Source organism: Mollisia scopiformis (assembly GCF_001500285.1).
Source record: "Mollisia scopiformis unplaced genomic scaffold LY89scaffold_8, whole genome shotgun sequence".
In the NCBI taxonomy this organism is placed as follows: domain Eukaryota; kingdom Fungi; phylum Ascomycota; class Leotiomycetes; order Helotiales; family Mollisiaceae; genus Mollisia; species Mollisia scopiformis.
The window spans coordinates 750,070-768,456 of NW_017263588.1; the positions used below are offsets into that span (position 1 = coordinate 750,070).

Genomic DNA, 18,387 nt, shown 5'->3' on the forward strand with positions numbered 1-18,387 from the left:
CGACGCTACCCTTCAGATGTCGTCTATGATATCAAATTGATTGTGGCTTCGGAATGTAACATTCATTTCGAGTCTTTGTGGATGGAAATGACACATGGCGCCTGTTTGTCACACTGCAAGCCTTGCAGGGCCGGAATGCACAACTCGCTGAACCTTGCAGTGGATGGAGAGCCATTTATGATTAATAAGAATATTGTTCTACACTTCTTTCTCATCAATGACGGAGTGTTCAAACCTTGGGTCGTCTATTTAAACCTTTCAAAAGAAGTCCGGAAATGGTATGTCCACCCCGTAGGTATGTAGTTCTTCTGCTTTGACCTCGATTTTCTTTGCCGTAGATTCTGCTCGCCGGCGAGTGTGCTCTGTCATAGGAAGAACCTCCGCCACACCCTTACCATCCTTCCCAAAGGAACGGCGAATATTGCTCTACTCTGTCAATTTTGAAGGACCTGGGATCATGTGCGGATGCTGATTTGCTGTCGCCATCGCAAGATGGCACGGGAACCGACGTCTTCGCTGAACACACAAGTGGCTAAGCGCCACTCTGAGGAGACCAATAGCGTCAATTGGACGTTGGCAAGGCTGCTTCTGAGTCTTGCTTATTTTGTCTAATTACCGTGTTGCAGACAATCAAACTGAAGAAGGTGCATCAGGACCACAAAAGTCATCCGCGTGTATTGAGCAGCTCTACAACCTGAGTCATACACGTTAGGTGAATTTCCTCAGCTCATTGCTCCCTCAACTCTGAAATGTTGATTTGCAAGCTTCTGTAAAGTGGGCGTTTGAAGCCCTCCGCGGTTTGAAAGTTTAGTGTCATACCAAACAGTGCTTCGTCAGATGATAAAGTCAATCAACGAGCTTCAAGTGTCTCACAAGCTGTTCTTCAGGCTAAAAAAATTTCAAACTCGAATTCACGGAACTTAATACGAGTACCTTGTACGCGCTCGATAGCGTCCTTTAAAGTATCCCCATTTAGCTACAGGACGCCTGCGCTCTACATTGCATTTAGGAGATCACGTGAACATTGACAGCACCTTTCCAAGTATTGCTTCTAACCACGCTTTTACTGATGTGATTAGGGAATGGAGAATCAAACAACTGAAATTCAATTAGAATAAGGTGCCAAAATACGTAGCTATGCTTCTTATGTCCCTCATCCGATACTTGCTTCGGACTGGTAGAACTTAATGAAAAGGGGCTCGCTAAGCCTCGCTTGGCGTTGTGGCTGTTCTGATAGTTGTCGCAACCGGAAACGAGACTGAATGCAGGAGTCCTTGATAGCATTTGAGTGCATGGATCAAACTTTTCTTTGCTTTAATATGCTGCATTCCCCTAAAGGATAGTTCAAACTGCTGGTACCATCTTCATCTCAATCATCTTCTCAATTGTCAATTTCATTCCCTCATTCGTTTGAACGTGTCCGTGCCATCCCATCTTCTTTGCCTTGTCCATCGTTTGCGTTCTAAAACGTTAGTGCTAATCTCTGACGTCTCCATGAGAAAGCAACTCACCTAGCCCAACCACCCAACAACTCTGCATCCAAAGTCGCAAAAACGTTGAACAAGGTCTCCTTATCCTTCCACGGATTTAATTCCTTCGTCAACCCCTCCCTCTCTTGAATCTTCTCCCAAGTTTCCTTGATACTTTCACTTCTCGCCCACTCCTCGAAACTAAACTTCACTTTCAAGACACCAGGTGTACCAAAGCCTCGTGGTGGTGGATTTCTTGGCATTCTCACTAGATTATACTTCGCTTCATCCTGTTCTGGAAGATCATACTCAATGCCATACCATCCAGCCAGTTCAGGCCAGAATTTACCATACGAGAATGGCGAGTCATCAACAACATTAAAGGCTTGATTCCTTGCCTCTTCAGTCAACACTGCCCACTCAGAAAAATATCCAATGAGTGATGCAGTGCTGAGATCTTTGTTGATATCCCAGGCTCCAATATCAGCTGGGAACCCTAATCTCTTGCCAAGCTCTTTTTGGACAGAGGCATAGATGGCAAGGCCGTAGGAGATGTTGATTGGTGCTGTAGGATTGGCGCCGATGATGAATCCGGGGCGGGTGACGGTCCAATGTGTAGAATGTTTTTCACACCAATCGGAAAGGATATCTTCTTGAGGGAAATAGAAGTTAGGATGCGGCACACGACGATCGGGTGTATCCTCTGTCATTGGGATGGCTGTAGGTCCAAGGTGAACTGCATAGTGCTTGCCTCCTGTTTGGAGGAGAAAGCGCTTGGGGATTATGCTGGAAATTGTGAGGGCTTCGAGAAAGTTTGACAAAAGCGTAACTGCTACGATTTAGCTCTAGAATCTAAAGGCATTTCTTGGAAGGAAAACATGCCGTTCACAGTCTCCAGCTCGTCGTGATTTGCCCACAGCCCCTCTCCTTCTTGCGTTGGTGGCTGGATGTAGGATGTAAAGAAGATGTAGTCTGCTTTCACTCCTTCACTTTTGAACAGCTTGGCTAACTGCTCCGGTGTGCTATCTTTGAAGTCTGCTGCAATAGTCTTGACACGATCGCTCACAGCACGAGGTGGGCGACGAGACATGGCATAGATTGTCTCCCATCTTTCAGGTGCAGCGACCAGGGCATTGACGATTTCAGATCCGGATATACCATTTGCACCTGTCACTATGGCAGTGTATTTCTTGCCATCGTGGTCAGGGAAAGTCGGGAGACCGTGGTGAATCCCGGTGGAGTAAATGGTTTGGTACTTTGGTGACATTGCGATGTCTGGAGAGATGATTATGGATAGAATCGGGTACAGATAAGTTTGTATGTGTGATCAGTGATAATTGTGCACAAAGACAAGTTTGAAGCGGGGTAGACCGAGAGGACAAGGCATGTTTTATAGTCCAACATAGAAAGGCAACAATTACAAAGTTCCCGAACAAGTTGCCAACATCGCAGCATTTTCAGCTCAACATACAGCCTGTGATTATCAATCTGACCATGACCAATACTAGAGGATGTCTAGATCTTTCTATCTGAAAACTAAATCTTTATAACTTCGGCGTCGTGTTTATAATCACTTCGCAGTTTGTGTTCAAACTCAATCAGATGAAAGTTATTGCCTAATTGAGTTGCCGTACTTTGATTGGCACGCTACCCCGCTTTGTTTTGCCCTTCGTGTGGCACCCAATGAAATCATCGATATCTGATTGTAGGGATTATAATTCGCCCCAAATCCATCCTGTAATGTGCACAGAGCCAAGCAAAAGATCGTTTATAGTTCCTGGACAGGTAGTTTCGCCACTCGATATGCACGTGACAGCCTTGAGGAAACCAAGGCCGAGCTACAATGGATAACAATATCATGAATAGAATAATGTGCGAAGGAAGAATGAGCTGATAAATAGATTGTGCATGCAATTGTAAGGTAAAACATACAGCAGAGAATCTTAGCTAACAAAGCAATGAAATCAAATTGACAAATAGCCAGAAATCACTATTCTTGCAAACAACACTAACTTAACCTACACTATGAATCAATTACCGACTTCCACATTGTCTTCTACTTCATTTCGGAGTCTCCATCAACTTTCAACTCACTCGACGGACTAATGCTCATCCCGACTTTACTTTCGGCGTTAGCCTGACTTTGAAATCATGCCCCTTCTTAATCGACATAATACCCAACACAGGCCTTCCTTCATCCGCCTCCGGGAACGGCGGATTTCCAACCATCTCGACATCAAACCGTCTCAACAGCGTTGCCACAAAAGTCGTTACGGAGAAACGAGCCAAGAAACGACCACTACACATAGTCTTGCCACCTCCAAATGGGCGCCAAGACGGACTTCGTGTCAAATTCTCCTTTTGCCATCTTTCGGGACGGAAGGCGCCGGGTTCTTTGCCAAAGATGGTTTTATCAAAGTGGAGTAGTCGATGAGGTACCATGACGCGGTTTCCTTTGCGCATCAGTTTGCCGCCGATCATGGTGTCTTGCGTGATTAGACGAACAGAGGCAGACCATCCAGATATTCGGAGCGTTTCGTGCCAGATCATGTCGACTTGGGGACAGTTGGCAGGATCTTGGATATAGAATGGGTCAACTAGGTTGTCTCCCTCGAAGGCAGGTTCCGTTTCTCGACGGTAGGCGGCCAAGAGAGTGGGGTTGTGGAGTAAGTAAGTGAGCACCCAAAAGGCTGTCTTTCGAGTGTTGGTATTGATTCTATACTGGTATTAGTATATTGTGTATATTCCCGAAAGGAACACCAACGCAAAGTAGAGATGGAACATAAGAACTGCTAGGTCGTCATCATCAATTCCGAGAGCTCTCATCTCATCTTCCATGGCATTGATCAACCAAGCAGTCTCACCGCTTCTCTCAATTTCTGGTACCTGAAAGTATTTCTTCAAGGAAGCAATAATCTGAGTCCTGGGTCTTGACATGTCATGAGACAAGAAGCTGGGATACTGGTACAGCATTTTCCAGATGAGCTCGTCAAAGATCAGAAAGTCATCGGTAAGTCCGGGGTCAATCTGTTCAAGCGTTTCTCCGAAATAGACATGCTGCCCAAGACGAATGAAGTAGTCTGAGCACCATTGATAGAGTGGAAGCTCGATATGCGTTGGACTCTGAGAGCTGGCGTACGAGCATATTTTGCCAAGTGTGTCTAAGCGTAAAAGCTGATCGATTTTGGCTTTCACCTGCAGCTGAAGAACTACTAAGTTATTTCCAGGGTGGAGTTGATGGATATGCATCTTCTGAGCTAAGACACCTAGGGACTCGCCTTGCGGATTCGGAAATCCTGGCTTGTTGCTTGGGAGCGCAGAATACATCGCCTGGACAACGACTTCTTTGTTGCCATTGACTCTCATTAAACCTTGAACAAAGTCTTCAAATGAGAGTGTTTCGGTGTTTCTGTATACTTCTGCAGAGTGTTTCGCTTGCGTGACAACATAGAAAGTCGTGCCGAAAGCCGTTAAGGCAATGGGCTCTGTGGTGTTGTCAAAGTGATTTCTGGAAACATTAGTCAGATCAGGTAACCTGAAGGCATACTGAAGTATTGATCTGACCTAGCTCTGGCAAGAAGACCATTTGAGTCTCTGAAAAATGCTTGAGCGTGCCCTAAGCACTGTAAGAGCCAGTCACAAGACCCTGGATTGGAAAATTGATGACTGACCTACGACTAGAAGATAACTTGGTTAGTACAACGAGCAACGAGGGGCTTCTGCTGCCTACTTACATGGAATCCAGTAAGGGTACTCTTTCGGGTGATTAGGATACAGGAAAGGGAATATGGTAAACCTCCAAGATCGCCATAGTAACAATGTAAGCAGTAAGCAAGTCGCGACTTTCTCTAAAGAGTTGTACCCATGCTTTAGCTGAGATGAATGAGGAGGAGGAAAGAGAACCTCAGAAGTGATCGTGACATTAGAAGCAAATGACATGATGGGAATCTACTCTACTAAACTTGGCCATGTTCTTAAAGGGCAAAAACGAAGTTTGAAGAGCAGCTCCTGAACATAAAGCTTTCTCGGTGTTGGGTTGTCCACAAAATCCTATCTTAAGATAGGGGCTGGGCTGTGACTGGATGTACCAGCCTGTACCGGGCGTTCAGAGCCAACAACATCTGCCTAGTTGCCTCGTCGTGGAACGAGACATCCACCACCGATCATAAGGCTGAGCCGCGCGCAAAGCTTCAAGCCACCGGTAATCAGTCTGATCGGAATCTTGCCATTCGCGATCAGCCCCCAATCCTACGCAGCGCCGCTTCACACCGAACGTCCAGCTCTTGAAACACTACTCACCTCTTTCGATAGGAAGATCCGAGGCGCTTCCGCCACTTGCCTGCGTGCGGGGCAGGGCAAAGCCGAAAGGATTGAGGGCTGCAGATGCAGCAACAGTCCCGAAGCAACCTCCAATGCTGAAGGATACGAGCGTAGTTACATTGTGAGGACTGATGACACAAGTGCCACAAGGAAGTTTTTTAGTGACCCTCAGCCTTGTTCGGACCCCAATGTTGGGCTGCCAGAACACGTAGTCTGTGGTAGCAAAACGCTTTCCCATGCAGGTACTATCAAAAGACAACACTTGATTGGACCTTTGAATCAGGCAGAATTCTTACATCCGTGTGAGGTTACACCGGTTTTATCAAGAGCTGAAAACTCGCCGATGATAAGGTGGACGAAATCCAACATATTAGTGATCAGTGAGTTCCCCTTGTAAAGCGCAGATGTATTTTGAGTCTACTACTGCTGTCTTGCATGGAATCCTTCCAAGGCTGCGATGTGGCGTTCTTGCCAAGTCACAGATCTACGGCACTCAACTATCATGGTGGGGTGGGTACGGCTTATCCCCAGATAAGCTTCTTTCCGTGATTCGCTTAAGCATCACAATGCGATGGTACACTTCACTGCTAGAGAGGCGCAAATTACTGAACCCCAGGTAAAAGATAACAAAACACAACAACCGTAGTCACTTCATAATACGCTGGGTAATAACGATCTCATTCTGTACTTCTTACTCTCCATCTAGTTAATCTGCCTGCACTCCAACCTGACTCGTTCAGGGTGATTCATTTTCAGCAGCAGATTGTAATTCACATCGTCCACACAATCTCGCGCACGCTTTCTAGCATGACTTTCCTCCTCACCCGATTCCGGCTTCACGAATATTCGATGATCCCGGAACAAGCGGGCCAGGACAGCAACTGCCTCAACTTGAGAAAACAGCTTCCCAGTACAGTTCTGCGGGCCCTCTGACCAAGGGAAATACGTTCCTTTCTGCGGAACTAGGAGCTCTTCCTCATGACTTGTTTCAGACGGGATAATCCAACGAGACGGCTTCCAGACGTTGGGGTCGTTCCAATATCTCGGATCGGTATGCATACCCAGTAATAATGGAAATATCTCGGTACCAGGAGGAATGGCAAGCTCCTTGTCCTCGATTCGAAGGGTTTGCACTGTTTTGGATGTCATCTTTGGCAATCCTGTGACTGGAGAGTACAGACGAAGTGTTTCGAGAAATACAGCTTGGCAGCGCTTCAATTGTTCAAACATAGCGCAGCTCAAGTCGACATCATCCGCAGATTTCTCTTTATGGACAGTGATGATCTCCTCATGGAGCCACTCCTGGACTTCGGGATGGGCTGCTAGGAGCATCATGACGAAGGCGAGTGTATTGGCAGTTGCGTCGTGACCTGCAAAGTTGATTGTGAAAACATTCCCAAGAATTTCGTCGATAGAAAGACGCCCTCTCTTTTTCTCTTTGACGAAATCTTCAGAATTTGCTTGCTTGGCGGATTCTTGGTCAAGTGCCCGGACGAGAGATGTTAGCATACCGCCAGACCCAGGTTCTCCGGCTGTGAGTGCTGCCAGCTCTTTCGTGATGGTCTTCATCATAAAGCCCTTGAGAGAAACAGCTGCATGCCCAATTCTGGCTAGACTCCGAGGAATTATGGCTCCAGTGAGGAAACGGTATGGGATCAGAATGAGCAATATAACATATTTATCCACAATATAAAGGGAGTCTCGATAGCTTGCTGTGCTCAATTCTCTCGAGCTCAGATGTTCAGAGTCTATGAAGTCGTAGGATTCCCGAAATGCGGTTGCCGCAAGTACATTGAGTGAGAGGGTTCGTAAATCTTCGGGCATTCCTGGGATGCCAGTCTTGGTTTGGATCCAATAACTCAGCATTGCTCTAAAACTCGATTATCAGTTCTGAGAAATTTTCACGAACTAAAGACTACTGAGCGAGGCTTACTGAGTTTGACGAGATGTTTCATCCCAAACGAACTTCATCATGGATTGATTGAACGGCGCTGCCACAGCTTTGCGATGTCGCGGCCAATCCTCCAGCCCAACAGTTAGAACAGATGGTCCATAGATAGCTAGCATCTCTATTGAAAGTAAGACTATGCACAGCAACAAGTAACGATAAACTCACGATACTTTTTAATCGGACGAACAAAGTCTCGCCACCGGGAGAAAATTTCTTGAATCGCATCTGGATGTGAGACATGTAGATGAACACCACCAGGCGAGACAAGCGCCCACACTTCACCGAATCGTTCTGTAGGGCTACTTTTCTCCAGAAAGTGCCAGTTTCTGTGAGAAAATCGGACGAAGTCTGGATAAGATCTCCATTGGACTGGTAGATGGGACAGAAGCTTCCATAGCAATGGTTGTATAATGACCCACAAATTGTTGTTGACGTCAAATGGAATTCGGACAACATGTACTTTCATGGCACGAGCTTTTCGTGCATTTGCTTCTAGACAAAGCAGTGTCCAGATGAGATATGCCAGCGCCAAACCTAAGAAGAGTAAAACAATCATTATGATCGATGACTGGAAAGAGAGACGATACGATGTAAAGGGGATTAACTCGATGGTCTTCAGAAAGACGGAAGACTTTTGGAGCGAAGAACTGGATGCACGTTGAAGCATGCATTCCCTGCAAGTCTGTCTTACCATCAGTGAGTTCAGCCTTCTGATACCACATCTCTCTATCCACAGTCCATGCATACCTACTGGGCGTGATCTTCGGCTGCAGGTGGACGAATAAGCACCAAAAATCGATCGCTGGGTGACAACGTGCATGCATGTTGGAATTGGGCGCAGCCACAAGAAGGGGTACAGCTGCTAGTCGACGAAAAGAGGACGCCAATGCGAGCCTGCCGATCTCGTGGGGGCCAGTGGCAGCGTAACACAGAAACGGAGCGACATAGCCGTTGTAACACAATTTGCGCCATTTTCGGCTGAGGCTGCATGAGGCTCAGCCGTTGAACAACGCTGCACAAGTTGGGATGAATGGTGTGGGAGAAGTGTGGTAAGGTAGTGCAAGAGCTGGAGAGTATGAATGAGGAAGGTGGCTTGCATTTAGCCATAATCTGACGTGGTTTGACGAATGAGGCTGATGATGGTACTAACTTGATCAGCATGTGATACTTACAAGGTAGTACCGGTTCTATTACACTAAAAATGTGTATAATGTCTGTATCCAAATCGAGGTTGACAAGCGAAAAAAGACTTTCACGACGAGGCAGCAGAAATCACGTCCGTGTGCTCAAACCACTTTTTCAAAGCATGTACTTAACCTATAGATATGAAATTAAAATATCGTTACAAAGCTTCCAAGCGTTCAGACGAAACCTCAGAGCTTAGTCGGGTTCGACCTAGATGAGATTTATATTTATTTCTGGATTTTGAAACCACCAGGAACATATTTCGTAAAGACTCGCCGCGGATCGTATTCATTCCTGACCCGAAGCAATCTGTCGACATTTACCTCTCCATAGCTGGTAATAGGCTTTTGCCACGATGCCGCATAATTGAGATAGACAAATGGATCCAGCTTGCCGAGCCGGCTCACTTCCCCCTCAATCTCCTTCATCAATGTTTTTGCTTCCGTTCCAATTCTATCATCATCTTCTGCATTTGACCACGTCATGCTTAACATCATCACCATCAAAGGCTTGCCTTGTCGCCCAGTCAATCCGAGTGCGTTGCCTTCAGCGTGTCGAGCGTAAATAGCAGGTGGAAGTGGCTCCAAGACTACGGTCCACACGATTCCAGGAATATCTTGGATGAAAGGCACGCTAGCGTTCCAGGCACACACAGTGGCATTGATAGCTTCAATTGTTGACTCGATAGTGAGCGTGGCAGAAGCCTCCCTGGTACGAATTAAGTAATTGTGGAATGCATTTCCCAATAATAACGTACCTTAGTCCATTTACTTGCATCGCTTCTGTCTCCATCGAGAGATATGTCATGTTGGTCATGCGCATGGTACTTCCCAACGAATGAATGTTTGCGAACGGCTGAAAGGCTGGCGGCTTCACAACTCCTTTAGTATTTTCCATGCTGTTGATGATGAGAGATATTCCATTAGCGCCAGAGTATGCAAAGCTGCTGATCAAGGATGAATAGTCGTCGTACGTATCAGGTGTATTGAACTCAGACAGCGCAGCAATCTCTTCATCGACAGTGGAAATCGGATGGTAGACCACGCCTCCCCAAATACCACCTTGCTCGAAGGCTTGCATATCGACACGAGTAACGATGCCGAAGTTATTTGTCCCTCCGCGCAAAGCCCATAGCAAGTCTGGATTTTCATCTTGATTGGCATTGACAATGGATCCGTCGGCGAGGACGACGACATAATTGATAATCATATCGCATGCCCAGCCGTAGCGAGGTGCGAAGTAAGAGATTCCACCGCCGATGGAAACGCCGCCTACCCCAACACCAAAAGAACGACCTCCAGTAACACTGAGATTGAGACCGTCGAGGTAGGAGTAAACACTACCCCAGCTAGCTCCAACGCCTAGCGAAACTATAGAGCGATCTTGACTCAGTTCAATACGATCGAGAGCTCTTAGATCGATGGTAATTCCGCCTTGGATATTGGATGCTCCGGAAAAGCTCGAGTGCCCACCGGAACGGACTGCAAATTGACATGTTGGAGCCGGGGTAGTGAGTGCGCGCACAGCTGTCGAGACATCTTCTGTAGTCTGAGGGGCAACAATGCAGAGAGGGTTGACTTGGGCTTGTTGTAAAGAGAAGTAAGAACCAAGGGATGCCCTGTAGACTTGACTTCCTGGGAAAGAGACTTTGTCTTTGAGCAAGAGAGACAATGCTAAGCACTACTATATTCGTCAGAGTTCCAGTCACTTAGGTAAAATCTCTTAAATATAGGGAGAACTTACGCAAAGGCCCGCAGCACTTGTCACATTGGCCATATTGACCTTCAGAGCTTGGTGATATCAAGGATTTGCAGCTTCATGGTGAGAGTGGGTTCAGGTTGCTTCTCTTTTCCCCAACTTCATGTCACGAGTCTGAGCTTGATGTAACCCAAAGTGGCACCCTGAAGCATAGTTCTTCTGGCAATGGTGATCTTGGGAACTTGGGCATGACGTTGACTCCGCCCCAAACTACCTTCCGCAACTCCATATCTGTTGAAAATTGGTGCCATGCACTCCTTGAAGACTAAAACAGAGTTCTGAAGACGTCTGCAGCCTCGTGGTAAGGTAGCACCTCGTATGTGCTTTTGGGGCTGATGTGCAACATCAGAGTCCAGTCGATCCGTCTCTTTCGTGCCACTGTATTTAGTCTCAGCAGGGTTGCTAAAAAAGATAAGCTGGAAAGTTGAGAATGGGGGCCAAGGAGAAATAGACCTCTAGCAGATTCCGGGACCAATGATGTGATACTCAAGAGCTTCGCCTTTACAAGGGTAAATCAGATCACAAATGCCCAAGTTTGTTGAGGCAAGTTATCACATGCTTGTATTAACCAGGGTACCGCATAGGTCGGGATATATGCATAATGCAGATCACGCCCGCTTGCTGACTGCAAGCTTCTCGTATACATTATCCTTGTACAGCCAACGATTTTACATCGCGAGTGAGGTAACTCATAGCACAGGAAGCATGCTCACCGAGCTCCATGAACACCAATGGCGATACTGGAACACAAAAGACATGCTCCGGAAGAATGCAGAATCATCCAATATGGTGACACAAGCTGAGTGGAGAGGCCGGTACCATGAGGGTCAAGAGCATTGGTAACAGTCGTGCAAACCAACCCTATTAATATCACAGCCTTACAAAGAGTAGTATTGTGTTCTCTGAAGCTTACAGAATGTCGATCATGTCTTTTGTTGGAAGATTTTCCGGTTCTGCATCTGCTTCGCCGCATACAACAGGCAATGCGGGGTCTTTATCCAGACATTCGAGAACAACAACGTCGTACAATCAACACAGCAACCAACCATGCCGCTTTAAAGTAGCACATCGAGGATACGCCGCATATACCTATGCAGGACTGCGGCTCGGTTCAAAGTGTGGCCGGCAGTCAACTTCAACCTTAATAGTGTCTCGGTACCTACGTAGTAGTTGCTTCTGCACAGCCTTGTCCGAATGCGCCTTCTAATTCCACCCACCTCTCGACCATATTTTTTTCTTCGTTTCTTCTAGAACTCATCTCAGAAAACGTCGTCTGGAATCTGTCAGCAGAATGGATCCAGGGTACCTCGATACCACTCCGGTGAGACCACCGCCTCCCGGCCAAACATCCAACTTCATCAACCCCGTATCGAGGTCGTATCAGTTGGTGGCTGTGATTGCGGTCACTTTCGCCCTTGTCGTGCTCTTCATCGGATTCCGCCTCTACTTTCGCCTGAAGGTCACCAAGTCATTCGGCGCAGATGATTGTGCGTCCCTTCTCCAGCCACCTTTCTCTTTCAGCCATGTTGCCAGGCTTATTGATTATCTGTAGGGCTTTGTATCGTCGCTACGGTCAGATACCTCTCCCAATATTCCAGAATTTGATCAACACCTTGTCCAAAGCAAAGAAGCTCGCCAACGATGCTAATACCATGAATCTTCTAGATACTCACCCTTTCATATTCAGCTCTCATCCTTAAGCGTATGTTCCAATTGCGTTTCTTGACGCAAGATCGGTGCTGATACCGAGCTTCACACAGTTCTATGGAAGCCAGGCGGTGGTATTCTAGGGATTCATCTCTGGGATGTTCCACTTTCTCACTACATTGAGTACTCAAAGGTATTATTTCTGGCTGCAGGTACTCTTAGTCACATGTCAGTCTAATCTTTGTGTAGGGATCTCTTGCAGATTCGGTCCTCATTCGCATCACCAACACCTCGATCAAGGTTGCATTCTTCGTTTGGTACCTTCGCCTCTTTAGTGTTATCAAATATGTCAAGATCATGGTCTTGGTCGGGATGGTTACTGTCATAACATTCTGTGTGGCCTTCATCACCATCGACCTGGTGGCTTGTTGTCCTTGGCCAAGTGAGCACGGCGGCTGGTTAGATCCGAAAATGCTGAGCCGTTGCAACAAGATCGCCCCAAATCTGGTCACCTCTGGTGCTTATTTTAGTGTGATTACGGATTTCTACATCCTGTTTATTCCACTACACCAGGTACCGGGTTTGAATCTCTCACGGAACAAGAAAATCGGCCTCAGCTTCATCTTTCTTACGGGTACTCTGTAAGTACAGTACAAAGTTAAAGTTCGAAGAGGACCCGACCTGACTTGATACTCAGGGCTTGCGCCGCTGGTTTGACGAATCTGATCATCCGCCAAGACAAAAAGATCTTCGATCCGGCAGACTTTTCATGGACCATCGTTCCTGTGTATGCTACAAGGTGCGTAAAGTCTCTTTTACAATGCCCTGAAGAGCCTGATTTTGGCCCAAGCAGGCAGAGACTAATGACACGGGTGTGAACAGTATCGTCGAGATCAATGTCGGACTCATGTGCCACTCCATGCCAATTGTTTTGTTCCAATTTGTTACCCGGCTCTCGCACATTGGTACCTCCTTGAGTTCCTGGATCCGAGAAAGACGTGAGCGCCGCCGAAGTCCTGCTGAGAGCTCTTCTAATCTAGCAGCATCAGCCGACGAGGACAACCCGCCACCACAACTTCCGGAAGTGCCTTCAGGAAACAACAACCTTACAGGAATTCGTACGTTTGTCCAGAACATTTACCGCTCCGGTGCCCAGACTTCGAAGCGTGAGGAGACTGTCTTGCCAACTTTCAAGGAGGAGCTAACTTCGGTGGATCCTAGCTACCACCACGGATTGAAGTCCATACGGCCTACCCACATTGAAGATAGTCGCCAAACAAATAACTCTCGCAAATAGCTTATAGATATTTGGGATGTCTAGGTGGAATACGGGAAGGCAATGAGTTTGAGGGACGATCTAATTGGGAAGCGTATCCGTAAAAATGTTTGCTTTTCTAGTTTTAGCTGTTTGCCAAGATAGCAAAGCAGTGATAATACCAAACTGCTCATACCTACAACGACTGAATTTTCCTGGTGTGGTATTAAATTCTGCTCCTCATCCACAATTTTACAAATCAATACCTTATCGTCCACACGAATCTTAAAAATGCGTGCGCGTTTTCATGTGCTTACCCTTACCGTAAAATGACAACGGTTACACTGCATGACAAATAATAACCAACTTTACCCCTCTTTTATTTACCCTGCGAATCCTCTCTTGATGTTGGACCCCACCATTCTTTATAGTATCCTAGTCCTTGGTTAGTGTGCCATATATGGACACATGGTGCTTCAATGTATAACAGGATTGCATTGCCGTAGCACCAAGGGTTATGCAGCAACAAAAATATTTAAAGCAGCACAAGATCATCTTTTCAAAAGTTTACTGTAAAATACTTAAGCGAGTAGAAAATAAACGAGGAAAAGGATCAGGGGTAATTGCTTGGTTAGGTACTCGTGCTTACTATAAATCTGCCTAGCGCCTCGTTTATCAACCCTACCTGGCTTCACCTCATTTTCCAACATCTCAGCCTCTTTCCCTCACTCTCCACTCTGACAAGACCTTGAACTTCGATCCAAAAGCTACACAATCGAGAATGGCAACAGCAAAAGGAACCATCCTCCTCACTGGTGCCAATGGCGGCCTTGGAAGTGCCATTGCAAACCAGATCGCCTCCAAACCCGAGTTTGCAGCCTACTACGGTCTCTACACCGTTCGAGACGCGTCCTCAGCGCCTGATCTCAAGTCTGCGCTCGCAGCAGGCACCTCATCACACCCACATGATATCCTCTCACTTGATCTGACGAACCTCGACAGCGTCCGCCAAACTGCTGAAGCTGTAAATGCACGCGTCTCCGCAGGTGAAATCCCACCGATCAAGGCACTGATCCTCAATGCCGGCTTCCAGGACTTCGGCAACCAGGCTTGGACCGCTGACGGGTTCGACAAGACGTTCAGTGCGAATTATCTCGGCCATTTCCTTCTCACGCTGTTGTTACTTAAGAGCATGGACAAGGAATCCGGACGAATCGTCTTGGTCGGCAGTCAGGCTCACGAGTAAGTTCTCATTCTCATTCTCACTTTGTACGCATGTTCTCACAAAACCTAGTCCCCATGACAAGCGCAACGAGAGAACTCACGCGTTCGACGAGGAGAGGTACCAAACCACGGTCCCCGACCAAGCCACCTTCGAAGCCATCGCTAAAGGCACGTGGAGCACCGCCCAAGAAGACCCGTCCTGGAAAAGCGGCTACCGCCGTTACGGCGCCTCGAAGCTCTTCTTGGTCATGATGCAGCACGAGCTGCAGCACCGCATGGACCAAGACCCCGCCTTGAAGAACATCTGCATCCTCGGCGTCGATCCGGGAACCATGATTACCGGACTCCAGCGACTTGCGCCGTGGATCATTCGCGTGCTGATCTTTAAAATCGTGTATCCGCTCATTCTATGGTGGAACCCGAATGGGCCCGTGAATACGACGCAGAAGTCGGCGGGGCATGTTTTGCAGGCGGCGTTTGAGTCGGGTGGGGTGCTGGGGGAGTTTCCGAGGGATTTGTATCTTAATGGGACGGAGTTGTTTGAGACGAGTGCTGAGTCGAAGGATGTTAAGGCGAGGGATTTGGTGTGGAAGGATAGTGTGAAGTTTGCGGATCTGAAGGAGGCTGAGACGGTTCTGGTGAATTGGAAGTAGGGATTGATTTCGTAAGGGGCTACTGAGGGTTGCTAGCTCAGAGCGTTGGTCTCTGTCACATTGAACTTGCTCATGAAGAATGCCAAAAAAAAAAAAAAATTTGGAAGGAAAGACAGTGCCGGCATCGCTCGAGCAGGGGGCATGTCACAAGCATAGCGAAAGAGAGGAACTATAAAGACCATGCATTTTGGTTGTTAGTAACGCCTGTTACCTAGCCTCCGATCCTATTCTCGTCAATTCAACCATCCAAGTAAGAAATCACCGCGAGACATTCCCTTCCCTCCTCGAAAATCACTCCTTCCGTTCCGTTTACACTCGACCATCAACGGTAACACTATCCCAGTCCTCAACTATCAAGGCCTGATATCCACCCTTCGCAGTATCACCACCTACAATGCGATTGCCGTCAAGAATCGTAGTATCGCCAAGCAAAACAGCCTTCCATGACTTGTTATCAAATTCCGGGAGCTCGGCTGCAGGGATGGTCTTCCAGTCTATGTTGTCACGCTGGTCGTCACTTTCGACCAACAACTCTTCTAGTGCGACAGTATCCGAGCGCAACGCGTAGAGATTGCCGTGCTGGATGTCCATGACTACGATCCAATATGTTGGCTTTTCGAGATAGAGGATTCGACCGAGTGCGACTGTGCGGAGGGTAGTAGTTGAAGATGCGTAGTGGAGGCGTGTGAGTCGGAGGAGATGATGGTAGTATCCTGGTGATAATGGGTCAGAGTTCAGAGATTGGGGATAGATGGGTTGGATAGAGAGGGTGTAATCGGTTGCGCCGAGCGGAGGTAGAGGGAAATAGGGATGGTCGTGGGAGTAGAAGTTGTAGAAGTTGAGGCCGACGATAAGATTTTGGAGTTTGTGAAATGTGGGGTTTGGGACGTTTGGTGGCGTATCGGAGATACTGGTGATTGATATGGAGGAGGCGGAAGCCGAGGCGATGGAGGATGTAGGATTCGAGTGGTTGTTGGAATGACCGTTGCAGTTTGATACGAGGGAGCTTTCCTTAGAGATAATATGGCCATTTGAAGGAGCGTCTCCCGTGAAGGTGATACCATTTACGAGGGTCTCCAGGTGATTTTCCTCAGAGGAAACACCATTTGTAGTCTGGTAGTCTTTCGTAGATGCAAAACCATTTGTGATCTCCAAGCGATTTTCCTTGTCTCCCGTGGAAGCAATACCATTTGCGAGAGTCTTCAAGTGACTTTCCTCAAAGACAACACCATTTGGGGTACCATTAACGAGGGCTTTGTTGGAAGCGATAGCGGGATAGGCGCAAACAGCCTGGATGATGTTGAGCATACCCAGAGGTGTTGGAAGATTATCTTCTGACCAGAGACCAGGCATCTCGGGTTCTGGTTCTACGGTAACATTAGCTAGAGAGTGGTAAGAATCTGGGATGAGGTAGTAAATGGAAACAGAAGAATGTAAGAGCTGAGGCCACGACACACGGCCCACTTAAGCGAGAACCTCAAAATTACACCTAGTTTTATATCTATTATAATAACTGCAACTTCTTATGGCATTCTCTAATATTATGATTGTAGATTAATGAATAGTAGCTAAACCTCGCATAGCAATTATATTTTTAATCTTGCAAGTCAAACGCTCTGTGTACGGCCTAAAGTCACGTGGATTTACTCGATTCTATAGCTTTTGTAGCTCCCTTTTTAAATCTTCTTTACTTTTAGGCACATAAAGCAATTTCTTTAGTTCTTTTTTCATCTATCGCCAAACTTTCTCAATAGGATTCAAATCAGGTGAAGAAAGAAGCTAGTTAAACCCGCAAATTCCATGCTAAAGTCTTGGTAACTGGGCACTTCCTTTATGCACTTTTAAGCCATTTTCCATAAAGATATATTCTAGCCTTAAAGTGTCAAATAGAAGGAAAACTATAAGTTCAAAAACCTACTAAAAGTACACTTTAGAGCATATACTCTTGCGTTTTAAAAACTTCTCCATAAAAACTAATGGTAATTTATAGTCCTAGCCTAATGCCTCCCAAATCATAACCGTAGTCTTTCCTGACTTATAAATTGACTGGATGCAGTCAAGGCACCTCTTCTCATCTACCTTCCTAGTCACCCAAATCCTGCCATTCTTGCTAGTCTCGAATATTGCCTTATCAGACCAGACAACCTTCCTCCAGTCCCCTCCTTGCCTGCCATCATTCCTATGAGCTACATAGTCTAATGTGCTCTACTACCTATGATCTCGCGTAAAGCGCAACTTCTTTTTAACTTATACTCTTAATATATAGGGTCGAGGGCATGCAATGTAGCGATGGTAGCCTGCGCGGGCTAGTTCTCGGCGTATAGTTCGAATAAAGGGAGCGAGCCGTAATAAGGTTTTAAGGCTCGAAAAGTTTATTCTGCGAGAAAACCAATTTTTTGAGATAGTGCAAATGCATTAGCGTATCGTTCTTATAGACATTAAATGAGATTTCGAGTACTTCTTTTTACGCTCTCTGCGGCTATGTTCTTGCTTAAAAATGCGACGTACAGTCTTTCTAGGCACTTGGGTCTTTTGGACGATCTCGCGCTGAGATTTTCCTTGTTGTTGTAAGCTGTGAATAATTGCGCGCGCAGGGGTAGGCTATTTTTGCCTTATCTTTCTCGAGAGGTAAGCTAAGTATTACAGGTGTTTCCATGTTGAATTGCAAAAGAATTGAATAGTTAGTTGTTCAGTTATTAAAGTTTTAAAAAAGAGGTGCTGAAAAGAGGACGCGTACCGCGTCTCGCTTAAGTGGGCTGTGTGTCGTGGCCTCAGCTCTTACGACAAGAGATTAGTTACCTTTGGCCCACGAGGCCTGTTTTGGAGATTCCATCACTCTGGCGAAATCAGTGTATGGAGAAAGAAGAGGAGGAAGATTTATTGCTTCAAAGTCAGAAAGATATCAGCCATGGAAGATGGTAGTAA

At 46.6% G+C, this 18,387-nt stretch overlaps 8 protein-coding genes across 8 annotated transcripts; 2 read left to right on the forward strand and 6 right to left on the reverse strand.

The window, feature by feature from the left end:
- Positions 1-1,344: 1,344 nt before the first annotated feature.
- On the reverse strand, positions 1,345-2,799 carry LY89DRAFT_706108 (uncharacterized protein; the record flags this gene model as incomplete). The annotated part of the gene is made up of 3 exons (XM_018217499.1): positions 2,352-2,799; positions 1,512-2,298; positions 1,345-1,462 (listed from the first exon to the last, which is right to left on the reverse strand). The coding sequence occupies exons 1-3, from the start codon at positions 2,734-2,736 to the stop codon at positions 1,345-1,347; spliced, it is 1,290 nt and encodes a 429-aa protein (XP_018073649.1). The 5' UTR covers positions 2,737-2,799.
- A 687-nt stretch (positions 2,800-3,486) lies between these two features.
- Positions 3,487-5,421, reverse strand: LY89DRAFT_683191 (putative cytochrome p450). The gene is made up of 5 exons (XM_018214654.1): positions 5,204-5,421; positions 5,179-5,181; positions 5,034-5,088; positions 4,234-4,977; positions 3,487-4,185 (listed from the first exon to the last, which is right to left on the reverse strand). The coding sequence occupies exons 1-5, from the start codon at positions 5,406-5,408 to the stop codon at positions 3,579-3,581; spliced, it is 1,614 nt and encodes a 537-aa protein (XP_018073650.1). The 5' UTR covers positions 5,409-5,421; the 3' UTR covers positions 3,487-3,578.
- Positions 5,422-6,473: 1,052 nt separating this feature from the next.
- Positions 6,474-8,375, reverse strand: LY89DRAFT_612915 (putative cytochrome P450). The gene is made up of 3 exons (XM_018210645.1): positions 7,906-8,375; positions 7,723-7,858; positions 6,474-7,659 (listed from the first exon to the last, which is right to left on the reverse strand). Exons 1-3 carry the CDS (start codon positions 8,294-8,296, stop codon positions 6,492-6,494), a joined length of 1,695 nt encoding a protein of 564 aa, XP_018073651.1. The 5' UTR covers positions 8,297-8,375; the 3' UTR covers positions 6,474-6,491.
- A 777-nt stretch (positions 8,376-9,152) lies between these two features.
- LY89DRAFT_773468 (FAD-binding domain-containing protein) lies at positions 9,153-10,605 on the reverse strand (the record flags this gene model as incomplete). Its single annotated transcript, XM_018221937.1, has 2 exons — positions 9,153-9,629; positions 9,679-10,605. Coding segments are annotated over 2 exons (1,404 nt in total), but the record flags the coding sequence as incomplete, so codon positions are not given.
- Positions 10,606-11,965: 1,360 nt separating this feature from the next.
- LY89DRAFT_780274 (uncharacterized protein) lies at positions 11,966-13,627 on the forward strand (the record flags this gene model as incomplete). The annotated part of the gene is made up of 7 exons (XM_018222368.1): positions 11,966-12,170; positions 12,236-12,255; positions 12,349-12,385; positions 12,444-12,523; positions 12,580-12,971; positions 13,028-13,129; positions 13,213-13,627. Exons 1-7 carry the CDS (start codon positions 11,975-11,977, stop codon positions 13,625-13,627), a joined length of 1,242 nt encoding a protein of 413 aa, XP_018073653.1. The 5' UTR covers positions 11,966-11,974.
- A 666-nt stretch (positions 13,628-14,293) lies between these two features.
- On the forward strand, positions 14,294-15,570 carry LY89DRAFT_642322 (putative short-chain dehydrogenase). The gene is made up of 2 exons (XM_018211744.1): positions 14,294-14,827; positions 14,880-15,570. The coding sequence occupies exons 1-2, from the start codon at positions 14,367-14,369 to the stop codon at positions 15,460-15,462; spliced, it is 1,044 nt and encodes a 347-aa protein (XP_018073654.1). The 5' UTR covers positions 14,294-14,366; the 3' UTR covers positions 15,463-15,570.
- A 201-nt stretch (positions 15,571-15,771) lies between these two features.
- LY89DRAFT_667276 (uncharacterized protein) lies at positions 15,772-16,815 on the reverse strand (the record flags this gene model as incomplete). The annotated part of the gene is made up of 1 exon (XM_018212963.1): positions 15,772-16,815. One exon carries the CDS (start codon positions 16,813-16,815, stop codon positions 15,772-15,774), a length of 1,044 nt encoding a protein of 347 aa, XP_018073655.1.
- Positions 16,816-17,795: 980 nt separating this feature from the next.
- Positions 17,796-18,170, reverse strand: LY89DRAFT_683193 (uncharacterized protein; the record flags this gene model as incomplete). Its single annotated transcript, XM_018214655.1, has 2 exons — positions 18,079-18,170; positions 17,796-18,020 (listed from the first exon to the last, which is right to left on the reverse strand). Coding segments are annotated over exons 1-2 (160 nt in total), but the record flags the coding sequence as incomplete, so codon positions are not given.
- Between the last annotated feature and the right edge of the window lie 217 nt (positions 18,171-18,387).